Here is an 18,265-nt window from a genome sequence, read left to right on the forward strand (position 1 = left end):
ATTGCCAAAATTTTAAGATGGACTGTTTATTGGGTTGGTGCACCCCGTAATATAGTAATTTTGAATCAGGTTTAAATAGAAAGATTATTGTGGATGTTCCCAAAACCCTAAAGAAGGCCCAAGTGACCCACTATGAGGAAAATGACAAAGAGAAAGATCCTGCCACATCAAAGACAGAAGTGATTGGTTCATCATCATATGAGAATGCTTTAAAACCTCGAGGTAATGAGCAAAACCTTAAAAATTCTTTCGATTCTAATCCTTTTGCTCGTGTACCTTTTTCTAGTATGTTTGCCAAAACCAAGAAGGATGAATCTGATCAAGCCATCTTAGAGATTTTTAAGAAGGTACAAGTCAACATGCCTTTGATTGAGTGTTTGAAGCAAGTGCCAAAATATGCCAAATTTTTGAAAGAGCTTTGCACTACAAGGAAGTAAACTCGTGAGAAAGAGGTAGTAAAGATGAATGAGACAGTCTCTGCTATCATCCAAAGGAAATTGCCACCAAAGCTTAAGGATCCAGGGAGTTTTTATGTTCCTTGTGTGATTGGTACCAATAAATTTGATAATGTCATGTTAGACTTAGGAGCTGATGCCTTATAGTCTTTATGCTTCTTTAGATCTGGGTGAACTTAAAAGTGATAATGTTATTATCCAATTGGCTGATCGATCTAACAAGTATCCTAAAGGATACGTTGAGGATGTTCTTGTACAGGTGAATCAACTCATTTTTCTCGCTGACTTCTATGTCCTTGATATGGAAGAGTCGCCCCTAAATTCCACTCCATTACTTTTAGAGTGCCCATTCATGAGGACTGCAAGAACAAAGATCGATTTATGGAGGAACATTGCCCATGGAATTTGATAATGAAATTATACGCTTCAACATCTTTGAAGCTATGAGGTATCCATTGACTGACATTAAACCCTATTTTTCTATTGATATTATTGATTCATTTGCGCAGAGATTTATGAAAGCAATGGAAGAGGATGAGTTGAAAGTAACACTCTATCAAGGAGTTGGTTATATTGAGAATGGAGATTCCATTTCTAAAGCTGAGTTGGAGAAGGTTGAAGAGCACATTGTGATCTGAACCGTGGCCTCCCTTGAGTCCCAACCCATTTTACTAAGGTTTATTCCTCCTTTGTCCCTTCCTATTTCAACTAACAAGATGTTACCTTCAGTGATACAGGCCCCTATACTTGATCTTAAGGTTTTGCCAGATCAATTGAAGTATGTGTTTTTGGGAGATAAGGAGATGTTGCCTGTTATTATATCCTCGAAGTTGGAGGAAAAACAAAATAAGAAGCTTGTGAATATTCTTAAGAAGTATGAGACCGTCATTGGTTGGACTTTGAAAGATATCAAGGGAATCAGCCCAACCATGTACGTCCATAGAATCTTATTGGAGGATGGTGCCAAACCCACCAGAGAAGTCCAGAGACGCCTACATCCACGCATGATGAAGGTAGTGCAAGAGGAGATAATTAAGTTACTTGATTGTGGCGTTATTTACCCTATTTCAGATAGCAAGTGGGTGTCTCTTGTTCAAGTTGTGCCAAAGAAGTCTGGAGTTACTGTAGTAAAGAATGAGGAGAATGAGCTGGTACCTCAACAAGTTGTGACTGGTTATCGAGTTTAAATAGATTATAAGAAGCTCAATGCGTCAACAAGGAAGGACCATTTTCCTTTGCCCTTCATCGATCAGATGCTTGAGAGGTTAGCTGGTTACCCTTTTTATTGCTTTTTGGATGGATATAGTGGGTACAACCAGATCTGTATAGCCTAAGATGATCAAGAGAAGACCACCTTCACTTGCCCTTTTGGCACTTATGCCTACAAATGTAATGCCATTTGGATTGTGCAATGCACCAAGTACGTTTCAACATTGTATGCTTTCCACTTTTTCTTAATACATTGAGAATATCATTGAGGTGTTTATGGATGATTTTAGTGTCTTTGGTTGAGATTTTGATGCATGCTTAGGAAATTTGGAACTTATTTTAAAATGTTGTGTTGAAACTAACTTGATTCTAAATTGGGAAAAGTGTCACTTCATGGTGACTCAAGGGATTGTTTAGGACATATTATATCTACTAGGGGGATTGAGGTTGATAAATCTAAGGTAGATCTTGTACGTTACTTACCCTCTCCCACTTGTGTGAGAAAAGTTCGGTCATTTCTTGGTCATGCAGGATTTTACAGGAGATTTATCAAGGATTTTTCCAAAGCATCAAGGCCCTTGTGCTGGTTGCTCCAAAAGGACACTCCCTTTGAGTTTGATGAGGAGTGCAAGAAGGCTTTTGAGAATTTGAAGGACTTATTGACTACTGCTTCAATTATATCTCCACCTAATTGGTCCTTACCATTTGAATTGATGTGTGACGCCTCAGATTACGCTATTAGGGCTGTGTTTGGACAAAGAATAGACAAAAGCCCTATGCGACCTACTATGCCTCTAGGACGCTCAATGATGCCCAACTGAACTATTCCACAACTGAAAAATAGCTCATTGCTGTGGTTTTCGCTTTAGATAAATTTCGCTCTTATTTACTTCAAACTAAAGTTATTGTTTATACTGATCATGCAGCTTTGAAGTATTTGATGACAAAGAAGGAGGCAAAACCGAGCCTGATTAGATGGGTGCTGTTACTTCAAGAATTCGATATGGAGATCAAGGACAAAAAGGGGAGTGAAAACTTGGTAGCCGACCATTTGAGCAGACTTGTATATGAGGAAGTCACCTTACCATTGCAAAAATCATTCCCAGATGAGCAGCTCTTTGGGATTGAGGTAAGTGAACCGTGGTATTCGGATATTGTGAATTATTTAGTTACTAAACAATTCCCTGATACTCTCAATCTAATAAAAAAAAGCTTAAGAAAATGGCTAGATTTCATGGGACCGTTTCCTTCATCTAACGGTTTTCTTTACATTCTTTTGGCTGTTGATTATGTGTCCAAGTGGGTGGAGGCTAAGGCATCGGAACTACTAATTCTAAAGTTGGTGCAGACTTCTTGAGATCTAACATATTTACTAGGTTTGGAGTGCCTCGTGCGATTATTAGTGATGGTGGATTACACTTCTGCAACAAAACAATTGAGGCTCTTTTGAAGAAATACAAGGTGAATCACAAGGTGGCAACACCATATCATCCTCAGATGAATGGACAAGCAGAGGTCTCAGATCGTCAGATTAAGGGAATTTTGGAAAAGACTGTGGGTCCTACACGCAAGGATTGGAGTAAAAGACTTGATAATTCACTTTGGGCCTATAGGACAGCATACAAAACGCCAATTGGGATGTCTCCATTCAAACTTGTCTATGATAAGGCGTGTCATTTACCAGTTGAGCTTGAGCATAGGGCGTGGTGGGTTGTAAGTCTTTCAACATAGACATTGATGAGGCCAATTTACATAGAAAACTCCAATTGAATGAACTTAAGGAGATCAGAAACGAGGCATATGATAGCGCATGGCTCTCCAAGGAGAAAACTAAAACTTTTCATGATAAGATGATCCGTGGCAAGGCCTTTGCTGTGGGCCAAAAAGTTCTTCTTTTCCATTTTAGACTTAAACTTTTTCCTGGTAAGTTACGTTTTAGATGGGTTGGTCTTTTCGTTGTCACTAATGTTTTTCCTCATGGTGCTGTACAGATAAAAAGTGACAAAACTGGAAATGAATTCAAGGTGAATGGCCATCGCTTGAAGCCTTACTATGAGGCTTTTCTAGAGCACACTGTGGAGGAAGTACCCCTCCTAGAGGCGCCATTCACAAATGACTAAAAACAAGGTACAAAGTCTAGGCTGAAGGACTGTAAACATTCAAGCGCTACTGGGAGGCAATCCAATTCAACCAAGGCTATTGAGGATACATCGACACAGATTTGCATTTTCTTTCTCTCCTCCATTTACTTTGGTTGATTTCATTTTTTATTTTATTTTGTGATTTTCGTGAATACCTTGCTCATGTTTATATTTCTACTTACAGGCTTATTCTGATCTACATTGAGGATAATGTAGGATTTAAGTGTGGGGGAGGGATTTACACATTTAATTTAAAAAAGAAAAACAAAAAAAAAAAATTGTTTTCTTCTTAGAATTCCTTCCAACTCAATGATGAAACTTATTCTTAAGATATCTGGTTTGTAAATAGACTTGAGCATACTTTTACAGATAAAATAATAAATGGAGTTAATTTGCTTATATTGTAGTCATACTTGGAAATTTTGATGCACATTAGCCTTGATACGAGTAATCTGTTATCTTAAAGTGAAGCATGGAGATATATTGAATGATACTTGCATAATTCCGCAATATTTGTGAGTTGTTTGAGCCTTATAATTGATTCATTATACATATCAATTTAAACTTTTTTTCTGAGTGCATCTTGTGAATATCATGTTTTCTAGAACTTGCTTTAAACCCGCTTGAGACAATTTTATATGTTTAGATTTGGAGAAGACGGAGCCAAATTAGGATTTTACCACCATGATCAAATAGCCTTTGTCCTGATTGTGATTTGACCCTTAGATAGTCCTTTGAGCCTTCATTAGCATATTTTCTTCATTAACCCACATTCACTTACTCTTTTGAACTTAAACACTTTACCTACCCTTTTCTTTGGAATTAGTGAGTTTAGATCTTGTTTATAAGGTGATATTGGGAAGGGTGGAAAAGCACAAGTGCGGGGGAGAATGTCATATGGCTCTAAGGTGTAAAATTTGTTAAAAAAAAAAAAAAAAAAAGATTGTGATCAAAGGAAAAGTAGGGACATGAAAAGAAGTGTTGGGATTTAAAGAATACGAGTTCTAAAGAAATGGGAGCATTACAAATCTCTAAAGCAAAGAAAAAAAAATTGATGAAATCTACCCTAGAGTGATCGAAATGTGGTACTTAATGATGAAGACCTATTTATTGAAATTTCTAATTACTTTCTAGTTCTGAAGAAATTTTGTGATACCCCTTCTCTTCCTTCTTATGAACCCTTGACCCTTTAGCCCCATTACTACCTTTTCAAAGACCTCTTGATCCTTTGATGTTCTGTTTTAAATGTGGAAAGTGGGTGGACAAGCAAGCCTATGGTTTAAACTATTTTCACAAGTGTTTGAGTGATTAATGTAGCTAGCACCATATCAAATTGAGAGAAAACCAGAGTGATGCATCGTGAGAAGTAAAGTTTGATACAATTTGTGCATTAACTTGAGGATGCATATTATACTTATATTTGGCTAAAAACACACACACACACTCCAAGTATGAATGGTATATAGTCTTAATAACTCCATGGCTTATTTTTGAAGTAAATTTGTGCTCTTCCTACTTTATTATGCCATACCATCTAAAGGATCTCTGAGATGTAAGTTGGAAGGATTAGAGTCATTTAATTTGTGTTATGTCATTGTAGTGTTTTTAGTTAGTCTTCGTCATTTTCCTTGAGTTTCTACTAGGTTACATTTTATTTTGTTTTGCCTGAGGACGAGCAAAAGTTGAGTGTGGGGGAATTTGATAAGAATGTAAAATGTCATATTTTTCTCTTTTATTATTTAGTTCTTTATACATATTTAGTGCCTAAATATACTGATTATTCTTTTATTTTGATTTAGGATGCAAATGGAGGTGTTAAGTGCAAAACGAAATTAATTGGACGATTTTGGACAGTTTCGATATCGCTTTGTAATTTGGGCATAACTCTCTCATCCAAATCCGATTGAGATGATTCAAAATGCTATGGAACACTGAGAAAATTATCTACATCTTTCGTATTTTGAGTTTTAAGAGATACTGGCTGTATCAAGGTCACAATCGGGTTTGAAGTTACTACATGTACACTATTGACGTGAATTTGACACGAATTTGACACGGATTTTACGCGGTGTATTTTCAAAAGTCTCCAAATTTGGTGCACGAAAATTCCAACTGAAAACACTACTTTCCTAATTATATTAGGACTTTATTTTATTTTTAATAATTTTTCTTTAATTAGTCAGATTTTGATATTGTTATTAGAGGATAATATTTAGAATATTTTTAGGAGATTTTATAGGCTTCTAAGCAGGAAAAAAAAGAACGTGTAGAAGAAAAAAAAAAGGGGAGAGACTTGAAGAGGATATCTCTCTCTCTCTCTCTATTTTTTTATTTTAATCTTTTCTTTAGGAAAAAAGTGGCTGAAACTTGGGGAACTAACGGCCATAAGAAGAAGAGTTGCTGAATTTTTGTGAACTAGTTGCCAAAAAGAAGATAAATTTCTACCATAAGGAAGAGTTGCTGAAATTAACAAGTTGCGGAAATCACCACCAACACATCACAAGCTTCTTTGGTTATGTTAAAAAGTGTAACCCTTATGACTAGTCTTTTTATTTGTTTCAACCATGATTTTTATTGGATTAAAGATTATTTTGTTAGATTTTTATATTGAAATCTGTTAATTCAATGAGTTAGTAACTTTCAGATTTGTTAATTGATGTTTTCGGATTGGTGAGTATAGACACATGAATTGGTGATCTTAGTTATTTATGCTGAATTTTCAGTTCGGTTATGTTGAAAACTTTGATATTAATTGTCATTGAAACCATAGTTGTATCTCTAATCACCTAATTGATTTGGGGTATAATTTAAAAGTTGTAAAAACTATGAACAATAGTTGTGATATGAAAATTACATGTTCTTTAGCCTTGGACTTTTCCATAGGTTTGAGGAGTAGGTTATTGAATCATAATTCCTTTTAATCTTAATGATTTATTTAAGAAGTTGTAAGGATACGCTAAATATTAACTTGATTGCTTAATCAAAATAACTAGGTAATGGACTTTTCCAAAACCCTAGGGTTTATCTAAGAAGGAATTTATAAAATGCATGATTTCTTTAGGCTTGCACTTTGATTCAATTCGGATATGTAATTAAGGCATGAAATTCGTTGTTTATGTTGAAGCAATTTGATTAGTCATTTAATGAATTTGATTTTCTGAAATGTGAGAGAAGATGATCAATTGTAAATATTTATTTCTTTAATTTTTATTTTTATTTTTGTTATTTCTTTCTTTTTATTTTTATTTTTATTTTTTTAAATCCGAATCACCAAAATTGAAACCCCCTTAAATTTGTGTAATATGTTTGTTTCCAACTTGTTAATTAAACTAACTAAAATTTGTTATAACTCTTTAGAATAGGAGTACCGCAATCCCCGGCCAATAACGATACCCTACAAATCACTTTACTACAATCTTCTATAGGGTTTATTGATGACCAAAAATATAGTCTATCATGCACTCTACTCAGATTTTCCCAACTCAAATATGACAGACCTGATTTACTCCAAGTAGAACTGCATCCTAGGATTTCGTGCTTCAAACGTTTTATTGATGTGATTAACTACTAACTGTGAGTCATTAAAGACTGTCAACTTAGTTACCCCTTGCCCTAACAATGAATTGAGGTCAAGCAACATTGCTTCATATTTTGCTTCATTGTGAGATGCTTTAAATCCGTCAGGAATGATCAACACCACTCCTATTTCCGACCCTTCCAAGTTTGAAGATCCATCCATGTAGACTTTCTATCCTGGATAGTTGCTTACTTCTTGCCCTTCTTTGGCATTTTCCAGCTCTTCTACCGATAGATCGATTTTTTCCTCCATTAGAAAGTCAACCAAGAAATCTGTCACTACTTGGCCTTTTAGTAAAAGTTAGGGCTTATACTCATGCCCAAACTCTACTAACTATACAACCCACTTTGCCATTCTATCTGATCCCTCCATCTTTCCTAAGACAGACTTCAAGGGATACTCTGTTATGACCTGTACTCGGTGTGTCTGGAAGTATTTTCTTAAGCGCAACACCGTCTAAACTAAAGCTAATCCCATCTTCTCAATTCTAGAATAACATGTCTTAGCATTAGTAAAGGTCTTGCTTAAAAGTAGATAAGCTGCTCTACCGCTGTTCCAGCCCTAACAAAGACTAAACTGAGTATACATTCTGAAATAGCTAGGTACAGCCCTAGTTTCTCTCCTGCTTCTAGCTTGAAAAGTATAGGTGGTCTACCTAGGTATCTCTTTAGCTCTACGAAGGCTTGTTGATACTTATCTGTCCATTCAAATTTGGTATTCTTCCGCAACAGTTGGTATAGTGGCCTACACTAACTTGGAGATCTGGAAATGAATCGATTTAGAACTGCTACTCTTCTTGCTAACTTCCAGAGTTGTTTCTGCATTTTCGAAGAGGACATTTCTAGTAGTGCTCTGATTTAGTCTGGGTTGGCCTCTATACCTCTCTTCATTACTAGGTAGCCCAAGAACTTCCCCAAAGTTAGTGCGAAAATGCACTTCTTTAGATTGAGTTTCATCCCAACTCTTCTTACTTGAGAAAAAACGTTTTCTAGATGAGCAACGTGATCTTCAGTTTTTTTTACTCTTCACCAGCAAATCATCAATGTAACTTCTATAGTCTTGCGTAACAAATCCCTAAAGAGTTTTGTTACCAGCCTCTGATAAGTTGTCCCTAAGTTTTAAACTCGAAGGGCATAACTCTATAGTAGTAGAGCCCTTGCTCAGTGATAAAGGTTGTTTTCTCTTGATCTACCAGGTTAAGTTGTATCTAATTGTAGCTAGAATAACCATCCGTGAAAGACAACTTTTCGTGGCCTGAATTTGCATCCACCAGCTGGTCTATCTTTGGTATAAGAAAACTATCCTCAGGACAGGCCTTGTTCAAGTTTATAAAGTCTATACAGACTCTAACTTTCCCATTCTTCTTTGGCACTGCCATGATATTCGCTATCCAATCCAAAAATTGTACTTCTCTGATGAACCATGCTCTAATCAGCATGTTAACCTCTTCGTTAACTACTTCTCTGAATCGTAGTGCTAATCTCATTGGTTTTTATTTTACTAGCTTGATAGCTTATTCCACGTTCGAGTGATGGCAGATCACTTCTGGGTTGATCCCCAGCATCTTTTCTATAGACTAGGTAAAAACGTCTAGGTTCCTTCTTAAGTAGTTTGTTAGCTCTTTTAGCACTTATGATGCCAGTTTTGTTCCTACTTCGATCTGCCTACCTTCCCCTACATCCACCATCTGGATGTTCTCTAGGCATGGGGGTTCTCCAGGCTCATTTCCTCCCATAGTAATTGCTATTGATGGACATTATCTTCGGAGGGTTCCTCTTTGTCCAGTGTACATACTTGGGCTACTGCTTGATCTCCTCGTATATCCCACATCCCTTGCGACGTTGGAAACCTTAAGACCTGGTAATATGTAGAGGGAACGACACTCATCTCATATGTCCACCATTTGTCTGGGATGGCATTGTAAGGGAAACTTGCTTCGACGACCATGAACCTAGTTATCAAGGTCGTTGGCCTTGCTTGTATGGGCAAGACTATCTATCCCCAGGGTTGGTTGATTCTCCCATCAAACCCAATCAAAGGTGTTCCTGTTGGGGTAAATACATTTTTGCTAAGTCCCATCTTCAAAAATGCCAAAGCATACAAAATGTTAATAGAACTCCGCTGTCGATCAACATCCTTTTTAGATGAAGGTGCCCACTTGAAAGGCCACCATCAGACATCGTAATGGGAACTCACTATCCCCTCCAGGTTCTTATTTGTGAAATTCATAGTCTACTCTCTGTAGGGATCTGTTCTGTAGGCCCACTTGTTACTGTGTAGATGTGAGCTAAGTGCTCTGCTCGCTTTCTCTTGATTCTTTCGTTAGCCCTATTCTGACGTGTCCTTCTGCTTTCTTGCTTAAGGACAACATGTATCACTACTGTCCTTCCATCCTATATTTCAACAGGTGGTTGATCAGGCCTCTGGTTCCTGTCTCAAGGTAGATTCTCCCTATATTTTCTATGTAGGTCCCTCAATCTGCCCTACTCTACTAACCTCTGTAGAAACCTTCTCAAGGCCTGGCATCTATTGGTGGTGTGTGCCCGCACCATGTGATACTCGTAGTATCGCTCATCTCAAATTGTATGATCTTGAGGAAATGGTGCTGGCCATTCAAACTAAGTCTAATTCATAATGAGCAGCAAAATCTCACTAGGGGGCATAGAAAAATATGTCCCCTCACTCATCCGCTCTCTGTCCTGCTTGAGCGGTCTTTTTCTGCTCTGTTGTTATGGTTGGTGTTGCTTGCTGGGCTTCACCACAACATATATTACCTTGCTCTTCCAAACTGAATTCTAGGAATCATCTTTCGAACAGTTTACTTAATGCTTATGGTCTCTTCTTCACCAGAGACCTATAAAACCCTGAGCCAGACGACAAAGAGTTTCTTACCTCTACTACGGCCGTTATTTCATCACAACTTTCCAGGGACATTGCTTCTCCCTTGAATCTCCTTGTAAACTCTCTAAGGCTCTCCCCAGATTGTATTCTCATGTTGAGTAGAGCATCTACGTCTCTACCATTCTTTTTCTTGCCAATGTAATATGTTACAAATGCAATACAAAGCTCTTCGAAAGAAGCTATAGATCCACATGGCAATTTGTGGAACCACATTAATGCATTCCCCTACAAACTTGAAGGGAACAATCTGTACATAAGTCCTTCATTTCCTTCCCACAAGGCAAGTATTTGCTAGAAGTGGACAAGATGATCCACCGGGTCTTTCATCCCATAATAAGGGGTGAAACATGGTGGCATAAACTTCTTTAGAATTTTTCCACCAATATCTTCACTGTAAAAGGAGATTTTTTAATTCCACTAATAGCTTGCGCTGCTGCTGTGCCTATATCAACACTCTTCATCATTTCATTTTCTCTCCTAATCATCTCTTTGATCTCTTTCCGAGTCAGACGCATGGCAAGCTCTGCTCAAGTAGTTGCAGTAGCAACTTCTATCCATCATTCTCCTGTTGGGATCAACGGTTGAGCACTTCCTTCTGTATTTGAAACACAATCATCTTCAACAAAAGGCTGATGATCTCTTAGTAGGAGATCTTGTCTTATTGACTGCTGGTTATCGAGACATTGACTCAGATTCCAATTCTACTTGGTTAAGTCATCTATTTTCTTCTGCATCTTTTCTTGCTGCTTACTCATGGCCTCTAGCATTATCAAGAGTTGAACATCTATGGTTGGTGCCATGGGTGGGGGTACATTGATTTTGATGATTCTTGTGGATCTTACCATTGTTTCGACTTAAATCAATATGCTATTGGTGTTTCCACAGACAGTGCCAATTCTGCGCAGTCAGAATTTGGTTGATAGCATTGATGGACTCTACCTCATTACTCCGAAGTTGTTTTCGTCACCTCCTTCCTCGTACCGGCGTGGTACCTGCAAAAATCACTTCGGTGCTCAAGTTAGAGAAGTAGAGAAATAATCTAAGAAACTGGCAAGACCTCCAATCTGTCTAAAGATCTCTATTTGTCTATGCCAACTGTGTTATTTATGGATCTTTGCTGCGAATCAAGATTTCCTCCCTTCATGGGCAATCTCAGAGAATTCCTAGATTATGTGGATCCACAAACGGGATGGAGATCTTTTGGATTGACCTGTGGCGCCCCACCAAACACTAACACAAAGCCCTATGTCAGATCTTGGGGCACTATGTGGCGCCTCAAAATTTTGACATGGTCTCTTCTGTTTATGTTAGGATTCCAAGGCATTCAACCTGTTTCACGTGATTAAAAAAATTGACAATATCTTGTATATACATACAAGAACATAATAACATTGGACGATATATATACATCTAGCCATGTAAGATAGATCAGAGTGCAAAATGATAAACAATATACAAGATTACTCTAAAAATCCCCACTCCAACAAAAGTCTTAACGCTCAATACAAAATCTATAATACTCCTGATCAAACTGACACAATTAAGGGGTATAACCCTAGTACTCACTAGGTAATAGACTCTGGTCGTCTATCTGACTCACCAGATGGTCTTCACTAGCTGGTTCTACGTCTGTCTCACCAACTGTAGACCCTGAAACTAAAAAAAGTAGGAAGAAAAGGTGAGTAACAATGGTTATCCAGTAGGAAATAAATAATTTCTGTCAATAATCTTCTCTTAACATTAACGAATAAATATACTGAATCATTTTAACATATGCAAAGTTTTATAGAAGAAACTACGATAAACTGGTACATATAGGTAGGGATAAGCAACTAAACATTTTAAAACTGACATTACATCAATCAACAATACTCAGTAAAGCATTTTCTTTTTATACAAATCTAAATGACCAAATGGAAACATTAAACATGCATTTCATTTTATATATAGAAATAAGGCAACATATACATAATTTACAATGGTAAAGTAGTGAAATTAGAGAGTTGAGATTCACGACTAGATTGCTTCCAGTTAGGACATGATGTTATAATTCCTTACTGACTTTTAATTCTTGATTTTGTTGTCGATCGTTGCACTTACCACGTTTGGTTGACCATTTATCCAGCTCAGGCTGGCTATTTGACGTGACCGTAAGTAATGGGTCTCTTTTCGATGTGTCAGAACGTTCGACTACTATAGATTGTTAGTGATCACTGACTAATCATCTTCGTCTATGCCTATCAATCGTGCATGTGATTTCCAAATATACAATCTATTCATATACTACCACCTTTACATTACTAGCTCACTGGTAAAGATAGAGAGAAATAACCCAGATTCCAATTGTGACTCCACTCTCATACGTGTCTTATACCACGTATGAGATTAGTGGTCCCTACCGTATATCATAGGATAGTACACTACTTCGGATGATAGGAATCACTATCCCTTTAGGCGTTCACAAACTCTTTAATAACGCACAAAATAGCTACACATATATATACATAGTATTTTCATTTGAAAATAAAAGAGAAATTAACAATACAAGGTTGAAAATATATATCTAGTTTTCTACCATTCAATTGTGGCCACCCAACCTAAAATAAATAACAAAACTTGGAGCTTCTGCGCCAACATAATATGAATAAACATGCAACCAATCATTATCCCTGGATATCCCTTCACTAACTTACATACAACATTATAATGTAAAATACAAATATCACCCCTTAGGTATGATTCTTACATTTTACCGTTTCATCCCTTTTTTTTTTTTTTTTTTTCTAATTTTTGCAGTTTTTAATCTGTTAAACAAGATATTCACTTTATGATATTCATCAACTCAATATGAGTTCATTGAATATTAAATCATTTTTTTATCAATAACATTGAAAAATTATAAAACTTATATCAAAACAGGGTCTGAGCAGTGCATAGAACCCAATTGGCATAAATAACCTGGTGAAATATCCTACCCACATATAATTTGTTATAAAATACAATTAAACATATCAAATATGCAAGTTTTGCCGTAAATTTGAAATAACAAAAAGAATTCTATATTTTTGAAAATACATTACAAATTTTCTTTAAAACGTTAAATACAATTTTCACAATCTATAGTTATAGATAGAAATTGAGAGTCCTTACAATTCTCTGTGCGATAGGATCGAAGCATATGTGCAGAAATCGAGATGATCAACGTAGAAATCGAGGTAGATCCAAATTTGAGATGATTGATTTTTGAATTTGACCCGGTGATTTCAAAGATCTCGATGCCATCGTCATTTCTTCCTTCTATGACGGGGGACGGTTTGGCCTCGAAACAAATGAAATCTAGGGTCGAAGTTTCGAAACACCCGTATTATCTACGACTGATTTTTGACGATACAGGGTGAAAAAGGAGAGAAAACGAAAGGAAATTGGGTGGGTTTTGTAAAGAACGAGACTACAGATGATTTTTCTTTCTACATCAAAAATCGAAGACGGTTCGCTACGAATCGAAGTTTGAAGATTTGAAAAAAACTAAAAAAAATTTGTTAAAACCTTTGATTGGTTTTCAATGTTTTAAAATGATGATGAATAATGTTTTTGATTAAAAAAATTATTTATATAAGTACGAGAGGAAATTGATAATTTATCTATTGTTACTTTTGATAATAACTTGATCGTCCAAACTCTAAAAGTGATGAATAAATATTCTATTTTGTCTAATTTTTTGTTTTAGATCTAATGGTATGGTCAAATTCTACAAATTATGTCTTTAAAAAAAATTAACTTTTTCGACCCAATGAGACTCTAAAATTGACTTTGTTTTCATTTTTTACGATAATTTGATTTTTTAAGCTCCAAAAATGACAAGTAAATAGTCCATTTTCTATAATTTTTCGTTACGAACCAATGGTATGATTGAAGCTTCACAATTCTTACTCTAGTAAAAAGTCATTATTTTAGTCTAGTCCGACTCGGTAATTTAGGATTTTACAACTTGTCTGTTCGGACTCGCATTTAAGTGTGTTTATAGGCTAAAGTATGTTTTTTGATCATTTTTAATCTAATGGTAAGGTCAGATTTCATTAAAAATGATAAAAAAACATCCTAAAATTTTACCTTAAGTCCTACTTTCAGAATTTTCTCAAAATTTCACTATTTATTTTTTCCTCAAGATACAAATCGAAAACTTAAGGTTTTACAATACCATACTGGGGAAATCTCCTCCAAAATATCTGGGCTTGGTGTGCGCATATCAAGATTATAGGTATTTTTTGACTAAGTCTGCCTTGCTTGGCAGACTAAGTCTCATTCAGTATTGTATTGTCCTTTTAGCCAAGCTAGGGAGATCTCTGCTTTAACCTGCCTTGTTGCTGGGTAGTGCCCGTATGTTAATCTGCACATAGTACAACTAAATCGGTTTGGACACGTGTATGACTTAGATAATTGCATGGTTATTTCCCTTTACAAGTATATTTATAATAATAAATTTAAAACAAACTTATTTTTTAAGAGTCAAACTTCAAATATTATTCTTAATCTTAGATTATGTTTATAAATCCAATAATCAACTCTAACACATAAATATCAGAAAGATAGTCAAATGTTTTGTTCACACTCACTGACTAAATAACCTAATTAATAATCTTTATTAAGAATCGAGTTGTGATGAGAAGATCACATGTGATACCACAATCTCAATTCAAATACGCCAAGCTTGAAGGATTATTCTTAACCTTGGATTATTTTTCTAACTTTAAATGGTCACTCATATAATTGAACTAATTCTACTAATTAAATTAATCTACTTAATCAATATTAAGTTTACCTACCTCTTAATTCGCAAATAATTATCCTGTATAGAATAAATAAGCAAGCTTTTATCCTTGTCTTTACCTATAAATTCACAAATATTAATCCTTAGTAGAAATAATAAGCATGCTTCGTTCCCCACAACACGAAGAGAATTGTAGCATTATAATACATTCAACCAATTATATTTTTTTTTCAAAAAAGTAAAAAAAAAAATTTGAATCAATCAAAATTTTCAAGAAATTTACTTTCTCATGCAAGAATGAAAAATCTCTACGAATATAATAATCTAACCGAAACCTTCAATTCACTTCCTTTACAGATCGATTGAATACCCTAGGTTTGACAGAGAGAGGTCATGAGTATAAGATGAAGATCAATCTAAGTTTTATCTTCTTTTTTATTTTTATTTTTTTACTTCTTTTAGTATCATATATTCAATAATTTCATTAATTCATATAAAGAAAAAAAAAGGCATAACCTTATCAAGGATTTATATTTGCTTGAACTATTATATAAAAGATGATTGGAAGAACAAATAACCACAAACAAAAAAAATAAATTTCAGTTTGTTTAGAGGGTTTTGTCTATTTGTACATTTCATCAAACACATGGCATCCCACTTTTAGAATGAACAAAGAAACAATAAAAAATAATGGTTTTTCATTGTAAATGGCATACCTATTTTACTGATCGAGTTCGACTTCGACTTCAAGTTCAAGAGAGGTAGTCAAGAATTAGAGAGATTGAGAGCTAGGGTTTCGAGAGAGATGGAAAAGACGAAAAAGAGATGAGTTCAGTGGAAGGGGTTTTGAGAAAGATTGAGAAGGATAATGAAAAAGATTAAATTGAGTGAGTATAGTTTGAAAAATTGAGAGAGAAGTAGAACTTGAGCAAAGAATACAAACATGAAAGTGATAGAATGAGGCAGAAAACCCTAATTTTAAAATGTTTATAATGTCGATTTTAATGAAACGAACGCTATAACTAAAAATAAAATATTATGAAAAATGCTGTCACTTATATAACATCAGTTTTACTACAAACTGACATTATAATTGAAAATAAAAAAAATTCAAAAATACAATTATACAACGTTGGTTTCACTAAATATTGACTTTATAACTAAAAATAAAATATTACAAAAATGCCATCACATAACGTCGGTTTTACTAAACATTGACGTAATAATTAAAAACAAAAAATTGGAAAATTTCATCACTTATATAATGTTGATTTAACTAAATATCGACGTTATAATTAAAAAGAAAATATTACAAAAATGAGATTACTTATATAACATTGGTTTTACTAAAAATTGATGTTATAATTAAAAATAAAAAATTCAAAAATTCCATCACTTATATAATGTCGATTTTACAAGAAAATGACATTATAATAATGTCAATTTTACTAAACACCAACATTATAATTAAAACTAAAATATTACGAAAATGCCATCACTTATATAATGTCTATTGTACTAAAAACCGACGTTATAATTTAAAATCAAAATATTATTAAATATATAATGTCGGTTGTAGATACGTGATTCTTGATTTCCAAGATCACTTCTACAAAGATTTGAAGTCGCCACCATTCATTTTTGTAAAAGAGTGTGAATGGTCACCTGATATTCATTTTAGAAAAAACGTCATTTTTGGCGTTTAGTAATTCTCGTTTGAATAAGATACCATTCAACTTGAGATCGGGGTAAGTAGTTCAATTGGAGAAAAGGGAAGGTGGTAAGTGCCCCTTTCTCCCCACCAAATGGTAGTAACCTCAACACACAGACGATCATTTTTTATGCAAATGTAAATAAAATAAAAGTGTCATGTGTTGACAATATGTACCCCAAGTAGGGATTTACTTTTGACTTGATTATAGGATCATCCCATTTAAGGAAATAATCCTTATAAATACTTAGTCTTAGGAACTACATGTGTTTTAGAAAAATGTTGGCTATGGTTATAAGTTCATTCTCATGAGTTGAGAAGAACTCAAATATCGGTTGTCTCAAAATCATTTGAAGGGTTTAAAAATCGATTTTGTTTTGAAAGTGGTTATAACCCCTATACTTTCAACATAACTGAAGTTCGATCTACTGGAGATAGGGGAGGGGAAGCATCACATCCTAAGTCTTTCTAAAAAGAAATTAAAGAGGTGAGGGGGATAATAGAAGAGGGATATAAAGAAGGTAGAAAGAGGGGGGTATTTCTTCTAACCTACTTTGAAGCCTTAAGGTCTTCTTTCTTTCCTTCCTTCTTCTCCTTCTATGTCTTCTTCTTTGAGTCCTTAGTGAGATATGATAGTATTTTTTAGAAGATAATGTGAGAATATAGAATATAAGAGAGGTGAGAGTAGAGAGGTGAGTTGAGAATAGATTTTTTAGTTAAAGACTTGATACCCATTTTGAAAGGTGAGGGGGGTATTTATAAGTGTTTAGAGGTTATTTTAAGGGTATAGTTGGGTGAAATAATGGAAGAGTAGAGAATGACATGGGATTTGGAGGTGGGGGTATGAAATTTAGAATTAGGATAAAGTTAATTATGTAATGAGGATAAATGGATAGTTTTTTTATCCAAATGGTTTGGATCCTACCCAATCCATTTGGGTGGAGTGTTTGATAAAGTGAGATGATGAGTGTTTGATTTAAGAGAATGGGAGTGTAAAGGAATGGTTTGTTGATTGAGTGTTAAGTAGATTGAAGGGGGTGATGTTTAGGTTAGGAGAATAGATTCTTGGATGGATCACATATGGATCATAGTTCGAAATGGATATGGGTCGTGGATCCCATTTGAGTTGGATACGAGTCGTGGACCCAGTCTAGATTAGATATGGGTTGTAAACCCAATTTGAGATGGATATGGGATATGGACCCAACTTGAAATGGTATAGGTCATGGACCCATGTTCGAAATGGATATGAGTCGTGGACCTATATTCGAAGTGGATACGGGTTGTGAACCTGATTTGAAATGGATATAGGTCGTGGACTCATTTGAGATGGATATGGGTCGTGAACCCCAATTTAGAATTAGATATGAGTCGTGGACCCAATTTGAAATGGATATGGGTCGTGGACCCAACTTGGAATTGGATATGGGTCGTGAACCTGTTTTGAACTAGATACTGGTCGTGGACCTGGTTTGAAATGGATATTGGTCGTGGACCAAATTT

General features: G+C 35.1%; 1 protein-coding gene across 1 annotated transcript; it reads left to right on the forward strand.

Annotated features, from left to right (window-relative positions):
* The first annotated feature begins 461 nt into the window (after nucleotides 1–461).
* On the forward strand, nucleotides 462–3,784 carry LOC147394282 (uncharacterized). Its single transcript, XM_086453267.1, has 8 exons — nucleotides 462–549; nucleotides 620–714; nucleotides 965–1,084; nucleotides 1,193–1,628; nucleotides 2,196–2,410; nucleotides 2,509–2,807; nucleotides 3,041–3,377; nucleotides 3,656–3,784. Exons 1-8 carry the CDS (start codon nucleotides 462–464, stop codon nucleotides 3,782–3,784), a joined length of 1,719 nt encoding a protein of 572 aa, XP_086309393.1.
* The last annotated feature ends 14,481 nt before the right edge of the window (nucleotides 3,785–18,265 follow it).

The sequence above is a fragment of the Akebia trifoliata genome, chromosome 9 (assembly GCF_017979445.1).
Source record: "Akebia trifoliata isolate Shusen 1 chromosome 9, ASM1797944v1, whole genome shotgun sequence".
Taxonomy (NCBI): domain Eukaryota; kingdom Viridiplantae; phylum Streptophyta; class Magnoliopsida; order Ranunculales; family Lardizabalaceae; genus Akebia; species Akebia trifoliata.